We start from the raw sequence: 27250 nt of genomic DNA on the forward strand, positions 1-27250 counted from the left end.
TGATGGTACCAGTTCACGTGTGCTCAGCCTCCTGAATATGTCTCAGGACAGTCATAAGATTCACTCTCTGTTGGTCAGAGATAAGTCCATAACGAAATTAGACTGAAGATTCCCACTCTAAAACAATAATCCTATGTTTCATGTTTCAAAAATACCTTTACATCAATAATTTTGCATTAACCGATAAGCGATTGAGCAATAAGTGTTTATTTTTTTATACCTGCCACACATTATAAACATTTATCGGTCAATTGGGTTGTGGTCTTTACGAAACTAGTTAAACACTTATGAAAATTAGTTTTGGTTGTTATTTTGTTTTTGTGTGTTGTTTTATATGAAGATACTCTTTAAAACTGAAATTGTTAAGTTATAGTGAATATTAATATTTAGCACCACAGTGTGTTTAAAAGTGTGGGAAATAAGATAACATCCGAAAGGCGTATGAGACCTGTGTTTAGAACGTCGCCATGCATGTCTACTGAAATTGTCTGCCAGCGTAATTGGCTGCTAGAATCCGCTCAGTAAAAAGAAAACCAGTTGCTGAGTTGGACTTTTTTCTTTTAATTCAAAAGTTTGTTTTGTTTAACAACACCACTAAAGCACATTGATTTATTAATCATCGGCTATTGGATGTCAAACATATGGTCATTTTGACACAGTCAGAGAGGAAACCTGCTACATTTTTCCATTAGTAGCAAGGGATCTTTTATATGCACCAGCCCAGACAGGATAGCACATACCACAGCCGTTGATATACCAGTTGTGGTGCACTGGCTGTGACAAGAAATAGCCCAATGGGTCCACTGACGGGGATCTATCCCAGACCAACCGCGCATCAAGCGAGCACTTTACCACTGGGCTACGTCCCGCCCCTGCCTTTAATTAATGCAAAGTGAAGATTGTTTCAAAGTAAGTATTTCTTGGTCTCCATGAACTCAAAATAGATCACAATACACAATTAGGGCGGGAAAACGTGATGGTAGTCGTTATATTGACCGTAATTCGTTCCGAGCAAAATTTCTCTGAACCATTCAGATCTGCGGAAAGATTTCCGCCTGTTACCCCATTTTATTGATATATGTATAGAGGGAACCTCACCCTAACCCTAAAACTAACCCTGACCCTAAAACTAACCTTAACTCTAACTTAACTCTAACTTAACCCTAACTCTAACTTAACCCTAACTCTAAATTAACCCTAACCCTAAAACTAACAATAGGGGGTAACAGTCGGATATTTTACCGAATTTCACTCACAGTGATGCGACCTGCTGAACATGTCTCCATTTTGTGTTTTGAGTTTTTACCTTTTTTTGTCACTAAAAACTAAAATAATTATCTAATCTAATTGAATGTAATGACAATACTATGATACATATTGGATTAGAAAAGCATTTAAAACTGAAATAAATTCCGACCAATGATTTGTCACTTTTCAAATTTTAGGATCATCATTATCAAAGATCAACAAATTGAACAATATGAATATCTTGATTGGAGTTCCAACTTCAACTTGAACATGACTCACAAACACTGCGCAGGTAGAAGTCAAAATAATACTATTTATTTACTGCAATAGTTAAGTGATCAGAACTTACACCAATTAACACAATAATTTCCTTTTTAGCTTGTTTGGCATATTTATTTCATTAGTCCCTAAATTCTTGCACACATTATCATCTTCAAATTTCGGCGGCTTCCATCAATCGACCAACCAAGGCATTTGCAATAAATACACTGGTTTTCTTTTGCAATATTTAAATATAATGTGGCGTAGCTAAAAGGGAACAGAACCAGTACAATAAATATTTCCATTCGGAACACTTCGGTTACTGTTACCGACTAAATCCGGAATCAGACGAGATTTCAAAAATATGTTTTTTGAATCCTGCCGAAATGGACCGAATGGTTCTGGCGGAATCAAGTTTTGAGTTGTCCACGGTAACCAAGATGGATGACTAATGACTGATCAGTGAAAAAGATATATATTTTTTAATAGAAATAAGGTCATTTGTGACACTGTGATTATGTCTGCGTCAGCAAGGTACATATTAAGCACTGGATGTATATTGTCATGTTTTAAATATTAATGAAACCAAGTAGATTTAGTTCCTAACATGTTTAGTAATAAAATTAAACTGTTCCCGCGTTTTCCGTACAGCGCTCGAGTCACAGTAAATGTAATTTTAAATCAATTCTTTGTTGCATTTTGGGATGATTTAACTTTTGGAGCCCTTGGAGTTAGACTGGAATGCCTGACATTTCGTCCCCAAGTCTGTTCGCCCCATGTCGCTTTTTCGCCCCCCCCCCCCCAAAAAAAAGTCTGTCCCATAAGAATAAATAAGAATAATTTATTTGCATAATACCTGCATATGGACAAAGTACGTCGATCTTGCCCAACGTCTATCTCGCCCATGGCGAGATAGCCATAAATCCTATTTCCTAGTGGGCAGGTCAGGTCAGGTCATAGGGTTTTACGTGCACATTCAGAACAAGCTGTTGTAGCGCACGCCTGTTGTGGGCACAAGAGCCGGCTCCTCCGTCCATGACAGGAAAGGTGGGGGGGGGGGCAAGGAGGGACCGCCTACGCTGGCAGGTGCAAGGGAGCATCAGCAGCCCGATTGAATCAGTAGCAGGCGGGAGGGTAGTTCACCAAGGTAAACATCTACGGTCCATTTTTTAACATTTTGACATTTATTGGACCCGATGTTTACAACTTGAACAGCAAAAACAAGCGTGCAGTTTCCGCCCAGATTTCAGGCGGAATCGATACAACCATGGAATTAATTATTTCGTGGCGAAATATGAGATGTACCAATAAATATAAACACTTACTGTATAAAGAAAACTTCCCGAGTCACGTTTTACGCATAAATAGACAGTTTGTCCAAATAGTAATCCTGCATTAATCCAATTTTCAGTTACGAACAAAATCTCGAATATTCCCGCCGGCCATTGTGAGCATATTTAAAATGTGATTGAAAACTGTTGGTGGAATCGGATTATTTTTATTATTATTCGTCTCGGGTTCACGAGTTTATTCCACGATATTTAATGGAATATCACATTTAATAATAATAAATAAATAAACTTAATTAATGAATAATATTTTTTAAAAATCAATTAATTGATAATAAATTAATAATAACAATTAAATTTAACTGAATAAAACCCCTAAAATAACTAATGACCAGTAATTATAGCTAAAAAAAAGAAATGAAATTAAAACAAAAAAGAAGAGGGAAAAAAAGAGAAAAACCTTTGAAACACATGTAAGCAATGGCCTGTAATAATAATATTTAAAAACAATTACTAAAGGAAATAATAATTTTGGAAATAGTAAATATATGAAGGCCTTAACATAAGTAATGACCTGTACTAACAATCATTATTTTTTTAATAATAATAAAAAAGAATAATACACCCCAAAACTTTAATGTGATAATATTATTAACAATGCATATAATGCAACCCACACAAAGCACATATGTAGAAACAAAAATAACAAAATAAATAAATTTAATAATCAATTCCATTCAGTTCCGCAATATTTCTTTTTACTGGGTGTACGTAAAATGCTTGATACGAATAATTCTCGTTCCGCAAAATTTTCATTCCGCATTTTCAATGTGCCAGGATAAAAATAGCTTTCAAATGTTTAAATGTGTCATCTTCAAACATCTAATCCTGGAAAGCTTACCAAAGGTATTGTACTTAATATTTTTGTCTAAAATTTATTAAAATATGTTGTTGTACGTGTTGAGGCTCTTAAATAAAGCACATATGCCTGATTTTATTAAATCGTGATTGCAAATGGAAAATTCGATCCAATGGATAAACGTTACGGCACAGCAATAAACATCACAATAATAAATATTGTGCCGGAGACGTTTATCTTGATGAACTAGCGGGAGGGTGGTGGTGGTGCTATGGAATTTGAATGGAGCTGTTAATGCCAAAGAGAAAAGGGGCGCATTTTTGTTGAGGAAATTTGGCGCAATTTTGAACGGTCGGTCGAAAGGTAAATGTGCGAGCTAGTATAGGTTTTGAATCGAGAATAGCTCGTTAGTGGGTCGAGAATTATAGACCTTCATGATGCTGGTTGTCTCCCTAGGTTGTCCGTAGGGTCCTTATAAGGACCTGACCTCTTCTGGTCGTGGCATAACAACCCAGAGGAGACTCGTGCAATTGTGTAGACACTGGTAGGCAAGGCGTTTTGTTCCGGGGTGGTCGACCTGCTGATGTTGGCATGGTCCTCCGCTTCCTCCTTAGTGACACCAAGTACAAGTTTCCAGCAGAAAGTATTTGGGGATTGGGTAGGGGAGGCTGATATTCTTTTGTTCGGCCTCTCCCGGGTGCATTGCAATTGTGTACTCGGAACCGGTATTCTTTTGTCCGGTTCCTTATTAGAGCATGTGCTGGGCCATTGAATGTGGGGCGGATGCATTGTTATCATTAGTCAATGCATCCTGTGTACTGATGCGGTGAGCGTGTAGTCTGTATGTAGTCCTAGTTTGGTGTTAAGGTTGTACTTACTGTCTTACGTCCCTACTCTAGTGATTCCAACAGTCTTCACGACCACCCCTCCCCCTCTGTCTTTGTGTAGCATTTAACACAATGGCGGGGGGGGGGGGGGGAATAGACTAATCTAGGTATCTAATTTAAAGGGCAAGCCCTTATAGTGTATGTATTGGTTAAAAAGCCTATTGCTTGCATAGTTATGTTATTACTAATGAACAATCTTTCCGCATTCACACATTCAGACGACACACCCAGTTTAGTTAGGTAAAATAACTTTGACTGACACCCGCCCCCTGAATTACTTTATGTCTATATGTTGGTAATCGTTGTTAGTAAAGGGTAGTTAGTTAGGCTTGATTTCTTATTGGTTTGTTTGTCTTAATTTTGGATTCCCGCCCCCCGAAAAGATGAACTGATTGGTGATAATATACACTAGGGTTAGCGTGTGCTGCATACAGTAGTTTGGGTTAACCCTTGATTTCTTATTGGTTTATTGTCTTACTTGGTTTGTCTTCTGTTCTCTGGCATTCGGTTGTTCTTCTGGGATCTGGGTGGGTGACTTACCGTGGTCTGCTATTTGTTCATTAATAATAAGTGCATGGTGCGAATATATAATTTGTGCGATATATACATGTGGTTTTTCCTGGATCATGGTTGACAGGTTTGGATGAATTAGCGCTGTAAAACGAGAGAGTGATAATTAGAGTTCCTATCCTGGTTGACTTGTTTGGTTATTCTTAGGTTATTCGCTACCGACCCACCTTTGGCCACCTGCATTCGAGTGCATCGGGTCCGAGTTTTGAAGATTTACCTAGGCGTAATTTAGTGATTAGCTTATCCACATAAGTGTTTTTGTGTTTAGGTCTTATTGAGTTGACTAGTCGCTTGATGTTATAGTGCCATGTATTATTGGTAAGGTCCCAGTTTGCTTGCCATTGATTTATGTAGTGTTTTTTTGCTTTTGACATTAACTCTGTTATTCCTAGTGGTAGTGCAGTAATTGTACTGGTGATTGAGAGTGCAGTTTTGGCTCCATAGTCAGCTACTTCGTTGCCAATTATCCCTACATGAGCTGGGACCCATTCGAATACTACTGTTAGGTTAAGTTGGTTTAGTTCGTGGAGTTTATTGTGGATAGCTGATAAGATGTCTGGCCTGGTAGATTTGTTAGTTTGGAGAGATTGGATGGAGCTAAGACTATCTGAGAAGATAACACTTTTAGGGTATTGTTTATTTTTAATCCAGATTAGTGCCTCGTAAATGGCTATCAGTTCTGCTGTGTAGACTGATAGATTATCTGACAGCCTGGCGTATTTAACAAGTTTGGAGTGTTTAGATATTTGTTCTTCTACTATTGCGAAGCCAACCCTACCATTATCTGGGGTTTTTTAGCCATCCATGTAGATATGGATGTGCTCCGGGTAGTTTTCGTTAGCTGCGGCTTCAAACAGGACTTTTAAATGGTGGAAAGGGTGTTTCGTCTGTGGCTTTTTTAATTAGATATGGAGTGTGGCATTCCATAGGCTGGTTGATATTATATAGAGCCACTGGTATATTATCAATTCCTACCTCTATTTCTAGTTTACTGGCCCTAGTGGCAAATGAATCATTGATTTTTTTAATTTTTTAAAATTCTAGTCCTGGTTTAGTTATTATAGGAGTAAGTTCCTGAACAGGGTGATCTAACTTGAGCGAATGGATTTTAAGGTGGTAGTTGAGATGTTGAAGATTGCGGCGGTATTTAAGTGGCATGACGTTAAATTCTACTTCTAGGCTTTGGCCGCTAGTATTGGGTGGAACTTTAGCTATTTTTCTAAGTGCTTGGTTTTGGATAACGTCTAGTTTTTGCAGCAGTTTTGGGTCGGCCCAGCTGTAAGCTTGGGCTCCATAGTCTATTCTGGAGAGTATACATGCTTTGTAAACCATAAGCATTGCTTCCGTTTGTGCCCCCCAACTGGTGCCTGAGATTGCTCTTAGTAGGTTTAGAGTATTTTTAGATTGTCTGACAATATTGTTTATATGGTCACTGAAGGTTAGTTTTGAGTCGAATGTGACCCCTAGGAATTTAATGTTTTTGACTCTTGGGATTGGTTTATTATTTGAGTTTATTTGGAGGTTATCTGCTGAGTTGACTTTATTAAATAGCATACAGACTGTTTTGGTTTCCGATAGTTTAATGCCCCAGTCCTGGGCCCACTTATTTAGTTTATTCATATCGTTTTGCATTAGGCTAAATAGATTTTTGATCACTCTGCCTGTGCGCCAGATGGCGCAGTCATCGGCAAACAGTGCTGTGTTTAGCGGAGTAGTTGATTTAACTTTGCTTTTAGTATTAAGTGCTTTGTTTATGTCATTAATAAATATATTAAATAAGGTTGGTGATAGGACCGAGCCTTGTGGAATTCCATTAATTATTTCTGTTTTATTTGAGTAGTGGCCGTTTACTCTGACTGAGATTGATCTATTATGGATAAAATTATTGATGAAGTTAAACATGTTTCCTTTAATTCCGTTAGTTTCTAGTTTGTTAAGTAGGCCTTGCCTCCATACCATATCAAATGCAGGGATTTACCGGACGCACAAAACTTGCGTATAGGACGCACTAAAACTTAACTGGACCCGCAAAAATAGAGATACTGCGTCCCGTGGGACGCATACAATATCTGACATTTTCAGTAACCCTGTCCACTATCAAAGACCGATCATTCTGTGTAACACACTATTTCTTTTCTACCTATAAACTGCGTATTCAAATGGGGATTCCCCATATAGAAAACAAAAAGTTTCAATCTCTGGGAACACTGCGTCTTTATCCTTTGCTGCGCTTAATTGGGTAAAGTTGGTAATTTCCGGAAAGAGATCGCGGATTTGCGATCATTCGGAACTTCTCGTCAACAGGCCGAACACAATCAGAAATTCCCGGGCGAATAAAGCAAATTGGTTAAATGTTCTGATTTGCATTAACAAACAAGTAGCACGACTCATAAACAACGCATGGTATTGTGAGTGTCATTTAGCTTGCAGGAAATGGTTCAAATAATTATACAGATCAAAGTGAAATGTTGATTTTCAAAGAATAAACAATGTACATTTGTAATTAGGTTATTTTCTAATAGGTAGTTGTTTAATCTTTTATTGATAATGGTTTCCAGCGTTTTACACATGTGGGACGTAAGTGTTATCGGTCTGTAACTCTCTGGGAGGGAGTGGTCTTTTCCCGCTTTAGGGAGGCTAAAGCATTCTGCGTGTTTCCACGCAGCGGGCATTTGGCCCTCCCTCCAGATTCGATTAAAGAGCGATAACACTACTCCTAGGGCTACATCCGGCATGTGTTTAAGCAAGGTATAGCTAATTTGGTCGGGTCCAGTAGCGGTACTTTTTTTGGCTTTAAGAGCGGTTTTTAGTTCTAACAATGTTAGTGGTTTATTAAAATCTAGTTTGTCGGTGTTAGGATGATTGGTACTAGTTTTTGGTAAGGTGTTATCTTTCTTGAGTTTGTCGAGGAATTGTTTAGGGAAATTTTCGTTACTGCTATTTTTACTAAAGGTTTTACTTAAGAGGTTGGCTTTTTGTTTGTTAGTGGTTGCTGTTTTATGTTTTTGAAGGACTGTGGTGGTCGCGCGGTGTCCTTGAATAGCTTGAACTTTTTTCCACATTTCTCTAATTGATGTTCTGTTATTTATTTCACCACAGAATGTTTGCCAGCTGGCCTGTTTAGCTTCAATAATTAATTTACCTATTTCATTTTTCGCTATTTTATATTTAGAGTGGTATTCTTGTTTACCTGGGTTTTTTTAAGAGTTTCCGCATCCTGTTTCTGAAGCCGCACTTTGTTTTAATTTCGTCCGTCCACCAACTAACAGGTTTATTTTTACCGGGCTGTTTAGTTTTGGGTATATTTTTTTCCGCTATTTTAATTATTTCGTTGGTGAGTTTATTAGTGGCGTCGTCAATGGTTATGTTGTCTTCTAGTTTAATTTTGCTACAGTCGCTTGTAAAACCTGCCCAGTTGGCTTTACTAAATTTGAATTTATGTCAACATTTTTCTACTTCAGCGTATTCTACATTGTTTTTATAGTTAATTAAGATGGGGAGGTGGTCACTATTGAGGGCATTGAGTATTTCCCACTGGGCGTTTGCTCCTATGTTGTTAGAAGTTATCGTGAGGTCGATGGCAGATGAGCTTGGCAATTGATCGTGGTAGAAGGTATTACTGCCATCGTTGAGACATACTAGGTTGTGTATGTTAATGAATTCTTCCAGTATGTCTCCCTGTGCGTCGGAGTGTTGACCACCTCACAGTGGGTTGTGACTGTTGAAGTCCCCTACTAGTATTAAGTTATGGTTTGGTTTTATAAGTTTATTGTAGTCATTTATCGTTAGTTGTTTATGAGCTGTTCCTGGTGGGCTATATACGTTGATAATGTCTATAGGCAGTTTACTGTTTAGTATAGTAAGTCCTAGGACTTCTAGATTGACATTTATTGACTCGTATTTGATTTCACTATGTGGTATAGTAGTTTTAATTAGTGTGGCTAGTCCACTTCTGGTGCTATTCTCTCTATGTTTATAGTAGGTTGTGTAACCTGGGATTTTGAAGGTTTTATTTTTTATTTTTTTATTTTTTTTTGGAGCCGGTTCCTAGCCAAGTTTCTTGTAGGCATATGATATCTGGCTTGTTGTTATTGGTGCTAATAAGTTGTATGAGTTCGGCACCATGTCCCATTGAGTGGAAATCTTTAGCGTTCCAGTGGAGAACGCTAAGTCCTTTTTTGTCTGGTTTATTATTACTTTTGGGGGCGTGTGGAGACTTGTCTCCCATTATCTGGTCCCGTAGTTAGTTATTATTATTGTTATTATTATTTTTTTTCCCTTTAGTTGTTTGCCCGGTTGATGTTGTTTTTAATTTCGGATATTACTCTTGCTAGTTTTTCTATTATTTTGGTTAGCTCGCTAACTTGGCTTTGTTCCTTATTTTTAACCATTTCGGCGTACGAGATGGTTGTTGAGACTGGCTTTGGTTTATAAGCTACTTGGTTTATTTGGTTGGTTTGGTTGGTTTGGTTTTTTTTAATATTATTGAGTTGCCTCAGTGCCTTTTGAAAATGATGGCAGCAACTGTCGTGGGCCATGGGCCGGCTGAGGCAGTTGGGGCACTGGATGAGGTCACGTACATGGGGAGTTTAGGGAGCTTCTAGGGTGTTTTTGTCCACATGTGTGACATGTTGGGAGCTCCCTGTGTTGCCTGCATTTATTGGCCCCATGGCCTCATTGTTGACAGTGGTGGCATTTAGAGTGTTTTATTTCGTACGCTTGGAGTTTATGATGGCGACCTAAGATATAAATCCAGTTGTTGACGGTTATGTCTGCTGTAATGAGCAGATAACCGTTAGTCCAAATGTTAACCTCTTCTATTATGAGTTGGGGGTTTCTAGCCTGTAGCGCAGATTTGGTTGTTTCTTGGGGGGGTGGGGGGTGGGGGGAGTTTTACCAGCCATTTGTTGGCGGTTTTGGCAGTTTGGCTACTTGGTGGGTTGGTTTGGGTCATAGGTGGTGGGTTATGGGGTGATGTCAGGGTAGGGTTGGGGGTTTGGGGGGTTGGGGTAGGATCATGGTTTTGGGTTAGGGTAGAAACTGGAGAGGGTAGGGTATCGGTGAGGGTGGGTTCTTGGGTTATGTTGGAGGTAGGGGTGGGGGTAGGTGGGGTGGTGGTGGAGGTTGGGATGGTGTTAGAGGTGGGGTTTTGGGTTAGAATGGGTGTTGGGGTGAGGGAAGGGGGGGGGGTTGGTGTTTGAGAAGGAGATTGAGAGTGGGGGGGGGGGGGTAGTTTTGGAGGTAGAGGTAGTCGTTTTTGTGTTAACGATTTTGCTGGCTGCAATTTTTTCCTGTTTGGTAGCCCTGATTCTAGTTTGGGTGGGTTTATGCGTTTTGGTTTTTAGAAAGTTTACATTTTTCACTGGGGTTCATTTGAAGTAGGTTGTTCTTTTTGTGTTTATTGGTTTAGTTGGTGGTGGTGGGTAGTTTTTGTACGGTTTATTGGCATGATTACCTACTCTTGATTGGGGCCGTAGGCTACCTGCGTTGTTTTTAGTGGCCATTTTGTTTTTTGCGAGTGTGGCGGACGCGGTTGCTTCTATGGGGTCCGCTACTGTTGTTGGCGCTACGTTTGGGTTTGCCGATGGTTTGTCTGTGAAGTCTAATTTTTTTTGGCTGGTTTTAGTTACGCTTCCTACTTCTAGGTTTTTTTTAAGCAGTATGTGCAGGCTTTTGCTGTCCGTGTTGGTTTGGCTGATCTTATAGCCGATTGTTTCCACTTCAGTTTCGTTTTTTCCCTTTTCTACTGTTTTAAGTTCTACTTTATCCCTAACTTCAGAGTTTGGATTCATTGCTAGCTGGATTGTTGGACCTAGCGCTTCTAATTTTGTTTCCTCGCCTTTGATGTAGGTGGCTCCATTGGCTATTGTTTCGCTTAGAAACTGTTGCCAGTAGACGTATTGGTATGGGCTGGGGTTTTCTTCATTTATGATTACCCTTCTTATCCCTTTTATTCTATTGTCCTGGTCAGCTTTTTTTGCTTTTTTGTGGCTCCTGCCCGGAATGGCGAGGAGGTCAAACTTATTTTTAATGGGGATTTCTGGATGGATATCACCGATATTCATCTCGTCTTCTGGTTCACTGTCCGAAAACAGGTTGTATTCTTGGCTCAGATTTAGTGATCCGGGCCGCTTTATCGAACTCCTAGGAGGCGTGGGGGTGGGGCGGCAGGTGGATTTACGTGCTAGGTTTAGCGCCAGCTCTTTTGGTTTTAGGTAGGGGTTAAGGCTAATGAATTCGATTTCAGGGTTTAATTCCTTGTCTATTTTGTTTTTTCTACCTTTTTTGTTGGTGGTGGGCTTACTGGGTTGGGGAGGTGGGGTAGGGGATTTTGGGGTGGGGGTTGGTTCTTTATCGTCCTGGGTTTGAACATGAATTTCTTCCTCAACCATGTAGAGAATGGTTTCTTTGTTTTGGTTTTGGTCAGCCATTTTTCTTCTTTCGGTTTTTTATTTTCTATTTCGTTTGGGCGTCAAGGCTTTGTTGAGTTCTCTAAGTTATTTTTGAGTAGTATTACGATATAACTATATTATTGTACAACTAGAGCTAGTTAGAAAATGAGTTTGTTAGTGAATTTAATAGTTAATATAGCGAGTTAAGTGATTTAGACAAAGGCTTTTCTTTGTGGACCTGAACGGTGCCACGTATAATTTTCGTTATTTTGTTGTTGGTAATTTAAGTGTAGCAGTGTTTTGCTACTGAGTTACTTTTTATTAAAGGTTTAACAAAAAGGTCTATAATATTCTCTGGTTGGGTTGGGTTATCTTAATTGCTAGTGGTTTAGTAACCTAATACATGAATTAACAAAAACAGTTCTAAAGAAATCAAAGTACACAATATTTTACTAAAAAAGGTCCTAACGGTTTGACTTTACACAAATTATATTTCCTAATATAATAAAAAAAGAGTTTCTTACCTTAGTCCAAGTTCAATACAGCTCCTAGTTTTGTAACCATACTCATTGGAGTCCATTGAGTGAGTGTGTATGGGTCGAAATCGCCGTACATTTTATAAAGGATTGGCACTGTAGGTACCGCAGACCAAAAATAAAAATTAATTTTTTTTTCTTCTTTATGGTCATAGTTTCATTAAATATGTTGCTCTTATTAAAAAGCATCACTATATTATTCAAATGAAGCAAAATAAAGTCGTAGTAGCCTTGTACTTCTGTGACCAAACATGGCCGACGTGACGATTTTAATTGTCATTTACGTCCACTTTTGTAAACCAAAACATAACAGAGAAATTTCTGTTGTAAGCTTATAGATGTTACAAGCAGTTATCAATGTTGCATCTCTGAAAATTTCAAGTGAAAATATAAAGGGTTACTATTATTTCTGATAATATATGTATTCTTGGGGTAGGTTCGAAACCGCTCCAAAATGATAAAAACACAGAAATCTTGGAATATGTAATTTAATGACATAATAATTGATGCAAATGTTACATCAGAATAACATTTTCAGTTCACATTTATTTACACTTATACAATAATGTACATCTAGACCAATAATAAAAAGGAAAACATAAAGGTTTAGATCGCAGATGGAAAGTGGATACACGTTACATAAAAAATAAGCTTCTTTTTTCAAAATATTTAAAATATATATATATATATATATATATATATATATATTTACCTAGACTCATAATAATATTGAATACTTCACTACTTGATTTCAATAAAAGATGCAATAAAACATATCATATGTACCAGTCTTTTAACTCAAACCAGTAAAAACTTATCACACGACGAATGCCAATGATTGGCCAATATGTTTAATCAATTTCTTACATAAATATTTACATACTTTACACCTTCAATATCATTATTAGAAACAAAGCAATGTAAGTAGCCATATTTCACCTTTGAAAGGAATGTCCAAACACTCGTACAATATCAGAAAGGTAAATTTCTATCCAGAAAAAATATCCCCAAAACATATTTTAGCAGCTGAAACACTTAAGGCATGAGACAGCAGTCACACATGTGTGCTAAATAATTTACTAAATGCAGCTATGATTATTTTGGTTCAATAAAGTGCTTTATAAAAACAAATTCAAACAATGAATTATTATAAATATAACTATATACCACTTTGAATTATAATTAAAAAAAATATGGCTAGATCTACCAAATTTAGCATCCATGAAAGAGTATTAGTCTAAATTTGTCTATGAATTATTGTCACACACTTCATTTCTGTTCCAGGTTCTGTCACAGTTGGAAACAGAAAACATAACAGCATCAAGCTTGAAGTATAATTGAATCTACTGAAAGTTGTCTCATAACCATGTGTACTCTCCCACTCCGTTTCCATTTCAGGTTTCTCCATAGACGCACAGAGACTACAAATTTCCTGGAATAAAGAAAAATACCCATTATGACCATGGCTATTTATCTTTTTGTTTCAAATATTGTAATTAGTTTGACATAATATTTGTAAATAGAAATATTCATTACATCAGATGAAACACACCTTCAAATGTTTTTTCTGTATGTAGTTATTTTCACCTGTACAAATGGATACCAATAATGCCACCTTACATATGCCAATTTTAAGCAGAAACTTAATGTTCAGCAGAGTTATGATTACCAGCATTAATAGAATTAAATCGTGAGACGTTATCTTTTTTCTTACTTATAAATAGACTGAGACTTCAATTGAGGATTTTATTGGAATGTATACAACTATTTTGCACATAAATGTAGAGGTGCATATCTTAGATACGGTAACTGAGAGTAACATACACTGTCATAATCTAATATTAAGTGTACTTCTTAGATCAGAACGTGTCATTGTGGGATCATCTGTTAGTCCTTAGCTGATGTGGAAGTATTCTCAACTAATATTGATTAGAAAAAAACAATTATTACAGAGAACATTTTGTTTATAAAATTTTGATTAGTGACAGTGCTGTCAATTTAAGAATTGATTAGCAACTACTATTTAATGTTTTAGCATCGATCGTGATGCTATACAAATGTTCCCTGTATTAAATATGCTAATCTCATCTACTTTACACTTAGTATCTTTTACAAATAATTAATTCTTTACCATTTTTAACAGTAATATTCATTGATGAAGTGATGAAAAAGTATAATTATACTTAGAATTTAATGTTACTTGGTTACCAAAAATTTGAAGTTTGTGTCACAATGTGAGAAGTTATGGTACCTGAAACATTTTCTTTACTTCAGCTATCAGAAACTGCTGAGTCATCATGATAAGCAAAACATTATTTTAAGTTATTTTGAATTCAGTATGCATTGTCTTTTAAAAATAACGCTTCAGTATGATATATATTCTACCCCAAAAAGTTAATGGGTGGATAAATAATGACAAAGCATCAAATATGTTTAATTTTATTAAAATGTGTTCCTGCTGTGAAGTTCTGTATTTTCGCTTTTATGGGTCAGTGTGTCAGAGTTACCTCCCTTGAAATATTTTCGATGTCAAATTAAACAAAGTTGTTGGGGTTTTAAAATTACAAAAAAAATATATTTATTCTGTTTTATTATATTACTATAGATATTTATCAATATCTCAGTGAAATCGCCCTTTTTGGGGCAAAATAAAAAGTATTCAAAGTTTCACTTGCCTCAAAAAAAGTCTTTTTGTAGTCGTTCAAGTTCGGAAACAGGATATACATCAATCGGAAGATGTGTACTTGTCATAACAACCAAAGAAACGTGCAAAATCGTCATCAAAACAAGCGTATTCTGGCCTTGAACATCACCACCAGTTGGAAACCAAACTCGTAGCATTTCGGAATATGGGCGCAGCGGCTGCGGTCGCTAGGCACTATTTAGAATGTTTATATTATTAAAATTAATTAATGTATAGACTTATTCTTATTCAGTGCATGTTGGTGTGGGGGTTTTTGTAATGTAAATAATATTTTTATTAGTGTAAAATACATAAAACCATTAATGTCATATATACACTTATAATATAACAACCAAAAATAATACAATCAATCAATCAATCATTTATTTCTATATATATGAATCACATAGAAATTGTTACATAATAGGAGACAAAATATGTATAAAGAACAATAATATTAAGTATAAAAGTTTTTATGTATGGGCATAATCATACAAAGTGTAAACAAACAAAAAAAAATTTTCCTGTTCCCCGAAACACAAATAAAAATATTTAAAAAATTAGTGGCTATTTTTGGAAGCGGACATTTTGGTATTAGTAAAAAGTGGTAAAATTCCAAGTTAATAATTCATTATGTTATTATTTAAATTTTTGTGGCATATTTTATATCCTAATCGGTTCCTCAAAATAAAATGACATTTATCTTTTATTTTTACAGATGCAAATCTCGCGCAGCGCGTGAGCACGCTAAATATCAGAATATTGAGTACACTAAATGAGAATAAGTCTATACATTAATTAATTTTAGTCATATAAATATTTTAAGCATTGTTTGTCCTTTCCATTTAAATATAATATGTACGGCGACTTCGCCCAATAGGAAATGGGATTTACGGCTATCTCGCCACGGGCGAGATCGACGGGCTCCATATGGACAGAGCAAAAAACAACAACGTAATATACATTTATCTACAGTAACAATAACATAAATATACATTAATTTCATGAACAAACATCTGCATCATCAAATACATACAACCGTGTCCGGTGATTCGGCGCACTTGGTATTTTGTTCAAGTATGCTTAGAAAGTTGTCATGTTGTCAGTGTTTTTAACGAATCAAAGTTCAATTCCTTTTTCAATGAGTAATCAAGTATTTATTGTTAAGGGTGCAATTTAAAAAAAAGAAAAAGAATTATCAATAATTATATAATTTCAAAATAAATCATTCACCTGTTTTTTTGTATATAAATGCGAAGTAGGTCAGCCTTATTAAATATTAAGAATGTTACAACCAGTCTAAAAACACCTTTCCCTCATTTTTAAAATTATAGTAAACAGTATAATTATTTTTTTCGGTTATTTTTTTTTTAAACTGAAAAGGAAAACAGACAAATGCAAACAAAGTGTTACATCTTAATTGACAGTCATTCCAGTTCACAATTGTCACATTGTTATAAAAAAATAAAAGCAAAATAAGTTCCACGTGTGTGCACAATCCATGTAGGCATCTTAGCCATGCATGACAATGAACATGTATGCATCTGCAGTACTGTGCCACTCAAGAAAACCATTCCGAAACCGATCATGAGATGGGTCATGTGTGAGCATTCATTTTATTAGTAATATTTTTAACAAGACAAAAGAAAAATGTACTAAAATAATCCTGGGACAATAGTGTAACGTTTATGAGCTACAAAGTGAGGTCATGAGCAGTCTATAAATAGTGGGGTCAACGATCCACATCTACTGCGCCGAATCACCGGACATGCAACTTGTTTTGGATACAAGTGGGTGTCTGCATTGATGGGCAATTTTAAAATGTTTATTTACTACAGACATAAAACAATTTGTAGATTATCTCAGATTATGCACTGCTTCATTGGTGAGAGACACATGTTATACCTTTTTCACAGTGTTCACATAGAAAATGGTGCGCCGATACACCGGACAGCACTGTATGTAATTTAAGCCTTATAAACCTGGGCCCGTGCTTAAATAAAACCTTTAGTCCCATACACATTACCATTTAGTCCCCCACATGCAATGATGCATGTAAACAATATTAACAAAAACCTGATAACAAACCAACTATCATGATTATTGCTGCATTCATTTGGTGCTCATGAATATCATGAATTCACAAGTTCCAAATTATGAGCACGACTTCACCAAATGGAGAGCATTCAAGTGATTTATAGACAATCTGCACTGTAACTCCAATCTCATACACCCCCAGTGTTTCTGCTAGAAAGAAAATTTTGGGTGTGGTGCTATGGAATTGAATGCAACCACAGTCAATGGGGGGGGTCCCAGAAAAAAAATGGGTTATGGTTAGGGTTAAGAAAATTATACATTAATGATAACAGTAATTAATTATGTCAAAAGGTTAACTTAAAAAAAAAAAAATCTGCAAACAAATTTGGGTAATGGACCATACCTGTTTTACCCTCTGGCAGAAACCCTGACCCTAACTTATAACTGCATGAATAATTTGTGTTTGTTCTGCCATTTTTTCCACGTGTTTGAGATTGAGATGGAAAATCCTACCCCAGTTCACAGGTTATTTCGCCAAACAAATGCTCTTCACAATTTTTGAATTGAATAATACAATATTCATGACTCCTAATGAACTTATTTTACCTAACTTTAGAAATACATACACTGCGTTTGTGTTTCTAAAGTTAGGTAAAATAAGTCACATGATGATCACTGACAGCATATAAATTGTATTTGGATCTTTACTTTAAATTTTAAAAATGTAAATATATAATATTCATATATGTGTGCATGTAATGCAGCTTTTAATGAACTGAAATGAAAGATTATTCACTGACGGGACAGGTGCTATCTAAGTCGAAAGCATTTTGATCTAGGTTGATAAAAAATATCATGCATGTATTAATAATATGTTAACTTAATTATTGCGGAGGCCACATCGTCTGTGGTTCATATAGCACAACTTTGGTGTTAGTTGGTATCATCAAACCATTAATATTTGTTTTTTAATTACTAACCTTTGAAACCGATTTAATTAAATCTCTGGTGTTAAATCTGATATTTATGGTGTTACTATTTAGTTTAAAATTTAACAGACTAGATCCGTTTCATTTTATTGATCCTCAATGCAAGCAAATACACACATATATTCATACACACACATACAAGTTGTGTATAGTCAAATATATTTGCCATCAACTGAGTTTGGAAAGCAAGACGATCAAATAACTTTCAACAAAATCATAGTATTGGGGGTTTGGGCAAACTTAGTTATAATGGGATGCAGATGATTCGTCCTCTGGACATTTCGTCCACTGTTGTAGTCGAGACGATTCATCCACAACCAAAAATTGTTCTTTGACAATTCGTCCACTATAACTTTTATAGTTAAATTTAGAACTTAGCTGGAACCTGGTAGCGGAATGGACATAATATCGTTGTTTATTAGTTGGTTACCTCAAATGACATCATGTTATGGTATTTTTGACATAAATGACGAGATTTTAGTTTAGTTACTAGATTTGTTTTCTAAATAGTATGTCAGAATTATAGGTGTAGTTGAAGAGCAATTTGAATAACACCATATCAATAAAGTACTATAATGGACACAGACAGACAATAACAAGTTGACAGTGCCAGTAAAAATTAGTTTGTTTCTTATACTAGTACAAATGTAGTTTACCACAAAACGAAAATAACTGACCATTTTAATGGCTAAGAAATAACATTTTAGATTTATTGGTCTAAATGTTATAAACGAGTGGACGAATTGTCCGAGGTGGGTGGACAAATTGTACATGGATGAAACGTCCAGAGGACGAACCGTCTGGAAAGCGTTATAATTGGGGGGAAACTGGGGGTGCAATATCTGGTACTCTTTGGACAGTGGGTTTTGGGTTTTTCAATGTTGAAACAGAGCATTGATCTGTCTCAGTGTACAAACTAAACCAAAAACAACTATTAGCTGAAAAACACAGACAAATATTATTTTGTTTATGGATGACTTGTTTATATAGTCCAATATATCTGCTGTCAAATTAAATTCTTGTTCACGGACAGAACAGCACATAACATAGCCGTTGATATATCAGTAGTGGGGCACTGGTTGGGATGAGAGAGAAAAAAACAATGAATGGGACCACTAAGGTGGGTTTGATTCTATAACCCAAGTACCACAGGCAAATGCTCTTCCGACTAAGCTAGATCCCACCTCATTTTTTAATTAATTAATGCATATCATGATAAAACATGACAGAATGCACCCATAAACTAATTACGTTTTGCTTTCATCATAGCATTATATACTAGAGCTGTAACGATACAGCAATACAAGGGCCACGGTATGATACATTGATTCAGGAGAGCTGTATCGCAATATAATACAATACATTCATGTTTTAATACTTTTTGATAAAAACGTTGAAGCATAAATTTACAAAACTACGTACGTGCATAGTAGAGCAATGAAAAGGTAATTTTGATGTTCAATTGTTGGAATTCTCCAGCATTTGAGGTGTCTATTGATAGTCCTTGACATTGATATCGTCACGTACATGTACATCATAGGTTTATTTTTTGTTTACGAAATTAATTACAGTTATCATGTTTCATAAACTTGAACTAAACAGTTTAATTATCGATGATTGATATGAAAAGTTAAGTATTGCGATATGTATCACATCGCAACCTAAGTGTCGGAATGCGTATCGTATCATGACCTCCCTTTTTATTATAGCTCTATTATATACAAGCCTGGTGGCACTTGAGGATGGAAATGTATGCTATATTTTTTGTCCTCCATATAAATACAAATAAAAATCTGGCTTGTGATTGTGCTCACCCATCCACCCCAGATATCGTTTCTACAGGCCTCATAAATATGTACATGCAATACTAATAGACCCAGTTGGAAATGTATGTAAATATGCAAAATAGTTAACATTTTAAATGTACTGATTAGTGTAAATACATTTTTACATCTAATTAAAACAAATTAGTTTATCGTGATTTAATTTATATATGAAGGTGTGGGTTTGTTTTCTAACTAACTAAAATTAATCTGCATTTTTATCATTATCCAGTATTTTTGTTTGTTTCTGTTTGTATTAAATTGCTATCGCAAGATGTTGAGAGTTTTGTGGGTTTACAACTACATGTGATTTATTTTACAGTGTTGTTCCCCATCATGAGACTCGCTTCAGATCGAAAAAAGTGAAGGTAGCTATCGATTGTAAAAATGAAAACCCTGGACCACTTGATTATTCCTTCTACAAACTTTCCAATTTGTCAGGTGAGATCACTAAGCTAACTCACTATTCCTTATACAGAATAGTTAAAGGAATATATACTAAGGTCAAGGTTTTTGGACTGGCATGTATTTTAATGCACATTAATACTCGTTTAGGAAGCAGTATACAGTTAGCGCCCTTGTGTACACGGTCGCGCAAAGAGTTTGCTTGTTGGTTTTGCACAGATCTATGTTTGAAGGCTAATTGTTTGGAATAGGAAGTAAATTCTTAAGCTTAGTGATAGCTAAGGAGTTATTTTTTAAAATGACAATTGGTTTGTCACCAGCAGCGCAAACGGTTTAGCTGTAATGAGGCTTGGTATTCATACACCAGGTTTTCCATGTGACAAAAGTGGGGCGTGATCATTTTGGGTAATTTTCAAACAAGTTGATTTTGTGAAAAATTTAATAGCTAAACCTTTATTCAAATGAGGGTTTTTGTAAGGTTTGATGTGCAAAGTTTCTATAAATATATGTGTGATATCCGACAACTCCTGCTTGGGTGTGTTTTGTATGGGTGTGCACATTGTCAAAAATGCACGCAAATACATGCAGCTTGGACACGTTATGATTAAAGTAACACAAACATTTAACTAAAAATATTTAAAATAAGTCCTCTTTCGAGGTTTTACAACCTATGTTTCTTGACTGATAATCGGCACCATTCCCCACCATTCCTCAATAGCTATATCGTTTATTATTCCCAATTTTGGAGTAAAAAATTCCCAATCAATGTAAATAATTCTAATTTTTTGTTATTGTATAAAGGCATATTTTGAAAACAAAAGAAGAAAGAAATATTTTATTTAACGACACACTCAACACATTTTATTTACGGTTATATGGTGTCAGACATATGGTTAAGGACCACACAGATATTGAGAGAGGAAACCCGCTGTCGCCACATTTTTTATATGCACTATCCCACAGACAGGGTAGTACATACCACAGCCTTTGATATACCAGTCGTGGTGCACTGGCTGGAACGAGAAATAGCCCAATGGGTCCACCGACTGATTTTGAAAACAATACATAAGACTACATATTAATTTGAATAAATACAAGTATATGTATAGTATTTGTCTTTTCGATTCTAACAAGGCTTACTAAAACAAATTAAAAATGAAGCTGAAAATTCCCAAAATTTTGTAAAACAATGCTAAAATTCCCAAACTCACAGCCATGGGTTTTCCTCTTTATAATTATGACCTTTTTTTGTAATTTCCTTGAGACTATAAATACCTGTATCTTTCTTTATTTTTAAATCATAGGCGGGCATTTAGGATGCCATGGGCTGGCATGCATAAATCTCAGCTGAAGATTCACAAATAACTGTGGTCTTCAACCATAATGTCAACAAATGTATATTAATTTAATAAAACAGTCAAAATATGAAGACTATTTCTAGAAACATTTTTGTCAGTATTGTGTAACGATTCACTATGCAAGTTTCAGAGGTTGCTGCACAATTTTAAAACATTAACACTAGTTCCAAATCAATTTTCAGATGACTAGAAATGTTCTTAATCAAAATTTTCAAAACAAAATGTTCCCTGTATTTCAAACCTGGTAATTTAGAAAATGGCTGCAGTAAAAAGTAATTTAACAATATTTTACAGTTAATTTTGTAAGATGGTCTGTATTACAAAAATAATTAATTTACTGTTAGAAGTGGCATACATGTAGAATATTGAAACTTCCACAGCAAAATAAATGATGAGGGAAATTGAAAACACTGCAGAAATCTCCACAGCACTGCTGATTGCAGTGGTTAATTGCTATGGTTGTACATGTATCTATATTATAATATGCAAAATCGTTGACAACTGTTAAGTTTCCCATCGTTCTGACTGCTTGTCCTCTTTTGATTTGTACTGCCGACTACCTTCTTTGTACCTACCCGATTCTGCATTTTCTTAAAGATTGTATTGTGCTCAGGTCCACTCAACTACTGACACACGTTGTGCCAAATATTGTGTACAAAGATGAATTCCATTTATATAACCGTAGTGGAGGTTGCCATATTTGTTACTTTACACAGAAGTAGCTATTTACATGGCTGTACAGGGAAAATTTTGTTTTCAAAATCTTGATTTAAGATATTCCTAGTCAATTGAAAATTGATTAGCAACTACTGTTTAATGTTTTAAAATTGTGTAGCTCAATCTCTGAAACTTGTGAAGCGAATCGCAACGCAATACTGAACAAAGTGTTCCCTGCCGTATTGAGATTTCATGTAGATAGTGCTTGTTTTATTGTTGTTTCACAAACTGGACATTTAACTGTTGTAGATATCTATGACGAGGAACCAAGAATTGTCTCACCTAGAAAAGAGACCACTCAGGAGAAAACAGAGAAGGAGAAGTCCCCGGGGAGATGTCTCAGACTGAACAATAACCAGCTGTCAGATTTAAAACTGCTGCCAGAAATCGTGGGGAACCTTTTTGAAAACCCTAGTTCACTTGGATGGCTTGATCTGTCTTTCAATGAAATCACCACAATAGACCCGGTAACTTCACAATGATAATGACATCATTTATTAGTCCCCTACCGATCCAGCCAGAGGGGACTATAGGTTTGATCTTCGTCCTGTTTGTCCGTCTGTCCCACATATAGTTTTCCGGGTGTTTTTTGATACGCCCATCTATGGGTCGTATTATGGTATGGTGTTGTCCGTCCGTTAACTATTTTTTTGTCCAGACCATATCTTGCATACAGATGCATACAGGACCATCAAACCACATGTAGGAACAATTTGGAATGGTGGTTGGTCCAAAACAAACTGTTCATCCATCCCATTGCAAATATTTCACATAATTAGAATTGAATCATCCCTGTAACATATTCATTAATATAGATATGGTTTTCCATCAAACTCCTGATGGTCGTATCTCATACCAGTACTCTTGGGTTTTGTTTTTCAGAATGCCTTGGTATATTGAGCTGAAAATAAGTGTATAGCTTTATCATGTACTGTTACAGATCAAGTTTGACGTTCATGGCGATTTACCCATTTGTAACGGTGTTATGGTCCTTGAAGTTAGGAGATATGAAAATTAGTTTTCCAGACTTTTGTTTAGCAATGGCTGACGATGTTGAGGTGAAATTTTGTATGTAGCTTTATCAGGTACTGTTACTCATCAAATTTAACTTTCATGGTGATTTATCCACTTTTCACAGAGGTATACTTCTTGAATTTAGGAGATACGAAAAATTGTTGGGTCAGGTAGGGGACATGTATTGCTTTAGCAGTACTCTCAGAATGCTTGTTTTATTCATTTTATTTTTATGTTTTTGTTGCTGCTTACATACAGTTGTCTGTACAGGAAGATTAATAGGTTAGTCTGCCAGATAAATTCAGTTTCTAACCCATTGTCTATTATTAAGATCTATACAGCATCTAAAGTGTAAATTATAAATGATCTGAGATATAAAGTCTGATTTCCAGTGTATATTAAATATATAATTAATTTAAGAACTGCTGATTGATTTAATCCATTCCTCTCTAGTTTTCTCTTATGTGAATTAATTTCTTACACACGTGTTGGTGAGAACATCATTCGTTATGTTTATAACACATAGTTTTTTTACACATGTATGTGTGTTAACATTTTCAAGACATACGACGGGCTGCACCTAGGTGATGACCAGGTGACCAATGCCATACATCCAATGAAAAAGCAGCATGGTTGAAATCGATTACAACGTGACCTATAGATAACCTGACAATCATTTGTCTGTGACGCGTAAGATAGCTACAAGTGAAAGGGCAGTAAATAACTTTTAGTTGAAAAAGATGTTAAAATTTGCTTAAAACCTGGTTTTTGAGGATATGTAAGAAATAGAATAATACATTCGCGTTCGTTAGATACCATTTATCTCAACTTGTTATTTAAAACTTATAAAACTAACTTTCACTTGTTAGATATATTTTAAAACAACTCGTGAGATAAATGGTATCTAACGGCCACTCATGTATTATTCTCTATATACAGATGATTTGGTAGAGTTTTTCCAATTTGTTTTCATCTACACATTGTGGTGTTGTTGTTTTCTAGGTGTTGGCGGAATTTGAAAATTTGCACATTCTTTATCTTCACGGAAATGGCATAGCAGACTTGAAACATGTCGAACAACTAACTCCTTTGAAAAATCTCTGGAAACTCACGTTACATGGAAATCCTATAGATTCAGTCAAGGTATTTAGATTTTTGATGACTGTTAGGTCAAACAAAATACATTTCTGGTCTCTGGTTACTGTGTGTGTTGATTTTGACCCGCATGTGTCGACATCTTTTTGTTTTGTTTCTTTTTGTTTCTTTTTTTTCTTTTTTCTTTTTTAAATTTTCCTCGGTATGACATCGATTTTTGCTGGGCTTTTCTACCTAGGACATAAAACCGCATTTGGAGCCAAAATGGTCTACATGCTGGCTTGGACCCTTGCTTTCTTTAATTTCTCTCTAAAACAGGTCCTGCTGTTCTGAATAAGTAGTATGGCTTGTTTTAATAATATTTGCAGCCAAAGGCGAAGTAATAAAAATTGCTTTGGCTATATGAAAAATGTAAAGGAAAATATTTACAGTACCATGGCCATTGAGAATGGATCAAGGCAGAAAAAACCCAGTAAATATACCCACCGTTTCTGTGCAATCCATGAAAAAAAAAAAGCTGCATCAATTCTGGAACTTTTAATATTATTTTGTCCTTACAGGATTCTAAATCAACGCTCAACATAACTTGTCCCACTGAGCAAGTGGCAATCCATTTGTGCTTGTCTCATCTTAAATGAGCCTGTACCACAACTGTTTCCATTAAAGCAACAAATGGTAATTAGGTTTTTAGGTTTTAGCAGAAAAACATCCATTTATTTAAAATATAATGTTCAAACTTTTGACAGCTTTAACTTCATGAATAAATTATCATTTTTGTCATTAGTTTCAGTTTACTTCTACAATCAAACTATTTGTTCCAGACAAAGTTTATTTGTCCTACAATTAAAACTACCTGTCCCAGACAATGAGCTCTGCAATGAGTTCTCCAGTGTTTCTACCCTCTCTTTATTCTAATTCTGACACCCACCTGCTCAACATCCTCGCCCTTGACTTTTTTAACAACAGCTGCATATCTTTTGTGGCTGTTTATGCAATCATCTATTTGTTGTGAGCTTCTCTTATTCTTGTTGAAACATTCTGGTCACAGAGTCAATCTCAGTAATTTTGCTTGTTCTAACCAACACAACATTAAAGACCACAGGTTGTGAGCTTCTCTTATTCTTGTTGAAACATTCTGGTCACAGAGTCAATCTCAGTAATTTTGCTTGTTCTAACCAACACAACATTAAAGACCACAGTGTGTGAGCTTCTCTTATTCTTGTTGAAACATTCTGGTCACAGAGTCAATCTCAGTAATTTTGCTTGTTCTAACCAACACAACATTAAAGACCACAGTGTGTGAGCTTCTCTTATTCTTGTTGAAACATTCTGGTCACAGAGTCAATCTCAGTAATTTTGCTTGTTCTAACCAACACAACATTAAAGACCACAGGTTGTGAGCTTCTCTTATTCTTGTTGAAACATTCTGGTCACAGAGTCAATCTCAGTAATTTTGCTTGTTCTAACCAACACAACATTAAAGACCACAGTGTGTGAGCTTCTCTTATTCTTGTTGAAACATTCTGGTCACAGAGTCAATCTCAGTAATTTTGCTTGTTCTAACCAACACAACATTAAAGACCACAGTGTGTGAGCTTCTCTTATTCTTGTTGAAACATTCTGGTCACAGAGTCAATCTCAGTAATTTTGCTTGTTCTAACCAACACAACATTAAAGACCACAGTGTGTGAGCTTCTCATATGATCATATGGTTCATGCGAACCTTTGTTCTGTTCATGTGACAGTAAATTTATGCGAGCTGCCAGTCGGTTACTGGGTGAAACTTTACATTCCAAAGTTAAAAGTTACAGACTTCAGAAGCATAAGACTTTTATTTGTTTGGGAGGCGGTACGTAGCCCAATAGTAAAGCGCTCGGCTGATGCACAGTCAATGTGGGATCAATTCCCATCGGTGGGCCCATTGAGCTATTAAAAGCCAGTGCACAATGACTGGTTTATCAAAGGTTATGGTTATGTGCTATCCTGTCTGAGATGATGCATATAAAAGATTTCTTGCTACTAATGGGAAAAAATGTAGTAGGTTTCTTCTCTAAGACGTCAGAATTACCAAATGTTTGACATCCAATAGCCGATGATTAATACATCAATGTGCTCTAGTGGTGTTGTTAAACAAAACAAACTTCCAACTTTTATTTGTTAGGTTAATATTTAATTTAATACCTAGGTGAAAATCACGTTCACAAACCTAGTTTCAGTTTCCACTTTTTTTTCTCTTTTTTTAATATTGTCCCGCTGATAGATGAAGTGTCAACAGTCACCAATTAAATAATAAAATGGACTGATATTAAACAAATATTTGTTAAATTTGTCTTCAGTCATTTGTCACTTTGGTTATTTAGATTTTTAAGAAAAAGTTTGTTTTCGTTGATTTTCAGGGCTACAGATTTTCCGTCTTGTCCCTGCTTCCTTGGTTGCATAACCTCGACTTCAGTGCGGTCACCAAGGGTGATCAGGTAACGGCACGGGTGTTAAGCAAGATGAATGGTCCTCCGAAGAAAAAAAAGAAAGAAGAAACTGATGATTAAAGCATTGATAAAATTTTTATAGCATTAAACTGACCTCCTATGAGATGCTGCCCACCCTGCAATGTGTACTATGTGTAGCAGTTTTACCGGCTTGTCGCACACTGGTGTATTCCACACTCCCATATCATCATTCTGTAACCATTAACTTTATTTTCTGTTATCACTTCTTCCATCAAATCATTTTTTAAATGTTTTAAGTTATTTTAGAAATCCAATTTTATTTTTATAAAAGGATGGCTTATGAAAAAGACAAAGGGTGTGGTTATTTGTCCATGGGACATAATTGTCCTGAGTTTTTCTTTCGTAAAGCAGTCCTGAATGGTGATGGGGTAATGAGATATGTTTCAATTGTAGGGGACTGTCTTTTAGTATTAGGGAATTCCAGTTGTAGAGCACTGTGCCAATATGTGATACTGTCATGAAATGTGATTGTATATAATCATAGTGGTAGAACACTGTAAAGACATTTTCCAGAATGTCTTGACCTTCATGGCAATTTACAAATTTTTGACAGTTATGGTCCTAGAACTTTGGAGACATG

General features: G+C 35.7%; 2 protein-coding genes across 4 annotated transcripts in view; one reads left to right on the forward strand and one right to left on the reverse strand.

Annotated features, from left to right (window-relative positions):
- The window catches only part of LOC121376059 (nuclear mitotic apparatus protein 1-like), a 47074-nt gene extending 45356 nt beyond the window's left edge, over positions 1–1718 (reverse strand). For all 3 annotated transcript variants that reach the window (XM_041503837.1, XM_041503836.1, XM_041503835.1), the window contains exon 1: positions 1598–1718. The gene's annotated coding sequence lies outside the window, so the exon portion shown is untranslated. The remainder of the gene's footprint in view (positions 1–1597) is intronic.
- A 194-nt stretch (positions 1719–1912) lies between these two features.
- Positions 1913–27250, forward strand: LOC121375298 (leucine-rich repeat-containing protein 51-like). The gene is made up of 5 exons (XM_041502677.1): positions 1913–2043; positions 19897–20015; positions 22304–22521; positions 24071–24211; positions 26560–27250. Exons 1-5 carry the CDS (start codon positions 2027–2029, stop codon positions 26707–26709), a joined length of 645 nt encoding a protein of 214 aa, XP_041358611.1. The 5' UTR covers positions 1913–2026; the 3' UTR covers positions 26710–27250.

Source organism: Gigantopelta aegis, chromosome 6 (genome assembly GCF_016097555.1).
Source record: "Gigantopelta aegis isolate Gae_Host chromosome 6, Gae_host_genome, whole genome shotgun sequence".
Classification (NCBI taxonomy): Eukaryota; Metazoa; Mollusca; class Gastropoda; order Neomphalida; family Peltospiridae; genus Gigantopelta; species Gigantopelta aegis.